The sequence below is a fragment of the Gavialis gangeticus genome, unplaced genomic scaffold (assembly GCF_001723915.1).
Source record: "Gavialis gangeticus isolate Ggan-Ray unplaced genomic scaffold, GavGan_comp1, whole genome shotgun sequence".
Classification (NCBI taxonomy): Eukaryota; Metazoa; Chordata; order Crocodylia; family Gavialidae; genus Gavialis; species Gavialis gangeticus.
The window spans coordinates 154,644,042-154,648,810 of record NW_017728992.1 but is presented as its reverse complement, the minus strand read 5'-3'; the positions used below and the strand labels follow the sequence as shown (position 1 = coordinate 154,648,810).

General features: G+C 48.7%; 1 protein-coding gene across 2 annotated transcripts in view; it reads right to left on the bottom strand.

Moving 5' to 3' along the window:
- Nucleotides 1–4,769, bottom strand: part of FAM92A (family with sequence similarity 92 member A) — a 50,604-nt gene that overhangs the window by 41,169 nt on the left and 4,666 nt on the right. For both annotated transcript variants that reach the window (XM_019527924.1, XM_019527925.1), the window contains exon 2: nt 3,014–3,248. In XM_019527924.1, the coding sequence (XP_019383469.1) occupies nt 3,014–3,248 (235 nt within the window). The remainder of the gene's footprint in view (nt 1–3,013; nt 3,249–4,769) is intronic.

Here is a 4,769-nt window from a genome sequence, read left to right as displayed (position 1 = left end):
GTTTCCATCTGAATATTGTAACATTTCTGTCCTATCCATAATGGTTTAAGTTCTTCCTTACTAAATGAAATGACATATTTTTATAAACATCAAGGATATCAACTAACAGATTCCTCTAACTAAAGTGCTTCTTGGTGGTTTAAGTAAGTGAAGTGAATGGTTTCTGACCCTTCTAGTGAAGGGACAAGGATACCCTTAAAAAAAGTGTTTTCGTTAAATAGGCATTAACACAAAACAGTACTTGCAAGACTATCTGAATAAAATTATTTCCACATTCAATTAGGCCTCAATTCGTCAGCCGGAGCTGCAAAAGTGGACTTTTCAACAGTCTCACTGATGTCAGTGAAGCCCTACGCTAACGCACAACTGAAGCCCGTAGTTATGTTTCTTATTCTTGACATCTTTGGCATTATAAACCTACTTCTTCTCCAGGTTTCTATACATTAAAAAAATAGCAAAAGAAAAATTACTTAAAAAGCATATCTAGACCTTCTCCATGCTAGAAGTAACAGGGGTATGTCCACAAGAAAGCAACTCTTATGTTGCAGTTCACCTTTAACACAACAGTAGTTTTGTTTAGGGTGAATTTATGTGAATGAAACAATATGATCTAGTGAAATATAGTCTGATTACCACAGTTTTGAACTACGACCTGGATCCTGAAAAATAAATATGTTTAAACTTTATACATGCATGTTATCCCACTGACACCAATTTGATCATTCACATGTGCTCAATTAACCTGCTTAATTCTTTGCCCCAAATCACTGGAATTTTGTTGCTTTCAAACAACAAAGCAATTTAGCATTTTAAAACCTAATGAATACAAATTAGGGGTGCACTGATAAAGATTTTTTGGGCCAATACTGATGGCTGATTATCAGGGATCCTAGTTTCCTCGGATTTAAAAAAAAAAATCCCTAACTTTCAGATTAAAAAAGTAACCCCAAATCCATATTTTTCTGTGATTAAGATGAAACAGCACCATATATCTATCTATCTATTAGTGGCGTTTCATTTTAATCATGCAGAAATGTGGACTGCTGGTTACTTTTTTAAATTTGAAAATTAGGGATATTGTTTCAGCAGAGAAAACCAGGATCCCTGCTGATTATTAACAAGCTATATCGGCCGATACTGATCCCACTGCCGACATGCAGCCCAGCAGCTTGGAAAGCAGCGCTGGTTGGTAAATCTGTTGGGGGGGAAGGGGTGGGGGGGACGGGAAAGATTGAGGGGGACAGATTGAGGCCCCTGCGGTGAGGAAGGGAGTGGGGCTGGTGTAGGTGCTATTCAGCCAGGGCGGGGTGGGGCTGGGCAGGGCAGAATGGAGTCACAAGCACCATGTCCAGATGGTGCAGGGGGTGGCTCCCACCACTAATACACACCCATGGGAGCCATGGGTGTGGGGGAGGGGCATGTGCCCACCAGATCTGTGCATGGGGTGAGGGCAGGCTGCCCACTGCAAGCTGGGGCTGGGGGCAGTGCTGGGCTCTTCCCAGAGGGGGAGTTGGGCCGGGGCTGCGCTGGGGGCGTATGGCAGTGTTGCTGGGGGGGCAGGGGGAAAGGCTGCAGTCACCCCAAAATTTGCCATAGCCCTCCTCCTAGTGCTGCTGGTGCCCACCCTGAACAAAGCCCCAGCCCAGCATTCCTGCCAGGAAGAGCCCAGTGCTACCCCCGGCCCCAGCCCGCAGCGGCAGCCCAACCTCACCGCACACACAGATCCAGGGGCCACACACTCCAAGTGGCTCCCCCAGGGGGGTGTACAGCGGTGGGAGCCACCCCCCTCTCCGCACCCCCCGGATGAGCCACTCGCAACTCTGTCCTGTGCCCCAACTGTGCAGTGCCTGCCCCTGCCCCAGCCCCACTCCCTCCCTTACCATGGGGGCCTCGCTCTGCTTCCTCCACACACCTTCCCCTTCCCCCTCAACAGACTTACCAGCAGAACTCTGCTCTGCAAGCTGCTGGGTGGCTACATTCATGCTGTGATTGTGCACATGCACATGGCATTTATTGGGAACATTATTGGCCACATCAGCCAAAAAAAGCCAATTGCCAATAATGGCAATTTTCCTTTTATTGGTGCTGATATGATATGGACCAATGTATTGGTGCACTTCTAATACAAATGTCCTGATCAACAGATTCTCTTAAAAGGGTGACTAATTGTCATCTTAGATACTGATAGTTGGCTCAAGTCACAAAACCAAAATGCATATTTTAGTAAATGTAACCTATGGCCTAATAATATCCAGTGACTTCATCTCTCCCCTCCACTGAAGATGCAACTCTCATACTGGAAACAAACATGTGAGTAGTTTCACTGATTTCAGTGAGACTATTTATAACACATGCTACTAGGGCTTAAGCCTTTAGTGAGGTCATTTGCAGGACAAACTGAAAAGTTTGGGGCTTATTTGGCTATATTATTAATATGTTTAATGTTTTAGCTTGGACTTGACAAAAAAAAAGATACATGCCATAACTAGGGACCTACTCAAATCATGATTGTGCAGATTTCATAGAAATTGCAAAATCAGGTGATCTCTGAGAAATCCACTGAGGGAAAATAAAAACTTACTAAAAATAAGCAGCTGACTCTCCAGTATGAACCAGTAGTCCTCCTGACCATACAGCTTGGCACAAAAGGGGCTGCCAGCACAGACAAAATGGCTGTTACCCCTGCCCCTCACCACAAATTAGCTGAGGGCTACCTATTATGCAGCGGCACCCTTTTCCACCAATCAGTGGTAAGGGGTGGGGCCTCATGATGGGCAGCCCTCTGAACCAATTAGCAGCAGGGGGTGGGTTCCCCTGGTCAGAGGTGTGGGAGCAGGGAGGTAGAGGCCCTGCCATGACAAGCCCTTGAAAATGGGAGCCAGCCTCAAGATTTGCCCACAAAAAATCAGCTGGCTGTCATCAACCATGAAACTATCTTGAATTGAGTACACCCCCAACCATAACAAAAGCAACAAAAAATTTGCAAGCACAATATAGAACTTAAATTTTATACCTCTGCCTGTCGATAATCTTGAAGTTTGGCAAATTCATCTGCAAAATTTTTCAGCCCAACTCTTAAATTTGGTGTCTCTGTAGCTGCATATGCATATATTTCGTTCACTAGCAGGTCTGCTTTGTCTCGTAGTCTGGCAGTTTTACGTACATATGCAGCAAATATTTGGCACAATTCACCAAAATGTTTTTCCACATTTGAAACAGCATCTCGTATTTGTCTTGTCTGATTGTCTCTAGAGAATAAAAAGAAACACAAGTGAGAAATGAGAAGCAAAAAGTAAATAAAACAAAAGCTATAACTAATGTAAATGGGAAAGTTAAACAGTACTACTATTATAAATGAATAATTCTAGTTTTAAAATGCTGCACTACTATAGCGCATCTTTGTCTTTCACAAACCAAGTTTTAAAGTAAAAATGCAGTAAATGAAGACCCAAAGCAGATTCTTTTACGTACTTGAGAACGTTCTCACAAAAAACATTCTCCCTCTAGTTCTAAGATATATTATTATTGGCAATAATTATCATTAGTATTGCAGTAATACAGCGGTTCCCAAACTGTGGTACACGGAAGGCCAGGGACAGGGGCTGCACACATCCAGAGCCCAGCAGCAGCCTGCTGCACACAGCTTGCTGCACATGGCCAGGAACACAGCACTGTGTGTCGAGCAGCATCCAGGAGGTAAACGTGTTGGGAGATTGGGGGGACAGATCAAGACCCCCACAGTGAGGGAGGAAGAGGGGCAGGGGCTGGGGTGATTGGGCAGCTGGGGTGGGTGTGACGGTAGGAGCCGGAGTGGCTCATCCAGGGGTATGGGGGGAGGGGGGGTTTCCCATCATTGCACAAACCCAAAGGCAGGCATCGGCGGCACATGTCCCCCAGATATGTGCGTGGGGCAGAGGTGGGCTATCACTGTGCACTGGGCTCTGCACCATGCTGCCGTTGCCTCGGGAGCCTCGCATGATGCCATGTGCTTTCTGTGCACTGGCTGCACTGTATCCCCAGGCCACCCAGGGTGGCAGGCATATGGTGTCCCATGCAGCTTCAGAGGGTGTGGTAACAATGCAGAGCGCAGCGGCAGCCCACTGCTCCCCAAAGGTTTTCTCCCACGGTCTGGCTGGCCTTGTCCTCATGGCAGAGCTAGCACAAAGGTGGGCTGGACTTTTCCAGGGACGTGGGGGGCTCCCCCTGCTGGGTGCACCCCAGGGCAGGCATGGGGGGCACATGCCTCCTGGATCAGTGCATGGAGGGTGGGGTTGGGCTGCGCACTGGGTCCGCACCACATGGCACTGCTTCTGGACCTGCACAGAACACCATCTGCCTGCTGCCACCAGGTAGGCAGGGGCACTTGGCCAGCGCGCAGCAGGCAGATGGCATCCTCCACAGGTCCAGAGGCATCAGCAGCAGAGGGGGGGCAAAGAGGCTGTGCACACTCTAGGGCAGGCATGCGGAGAATGTGTCCCCCGGATCCAGATGGAGGTGGGATGCGTGCTGCATGCTGGGCTCTGCACTGTGCTGCTGCTGCCACTGCGTCCGGACATGCACGGCACAACAACTGCCTGCTGTGCGTTGGCCAAGTGCCTCTGCCCACTCGGTGGCAGCAGGCAGATGGCATTCTGCCCAGGCCTGGGGGCAGTGCCATGTGGTGCAGAGCCAGCAGGGAGCTCATCTTCCCCTGCACACAGATCTGGGAGGCACATGCCCGCCATGCCTGCCCTGGGCACACACACAGCGGGGGGACCCCCCCCCCCCCC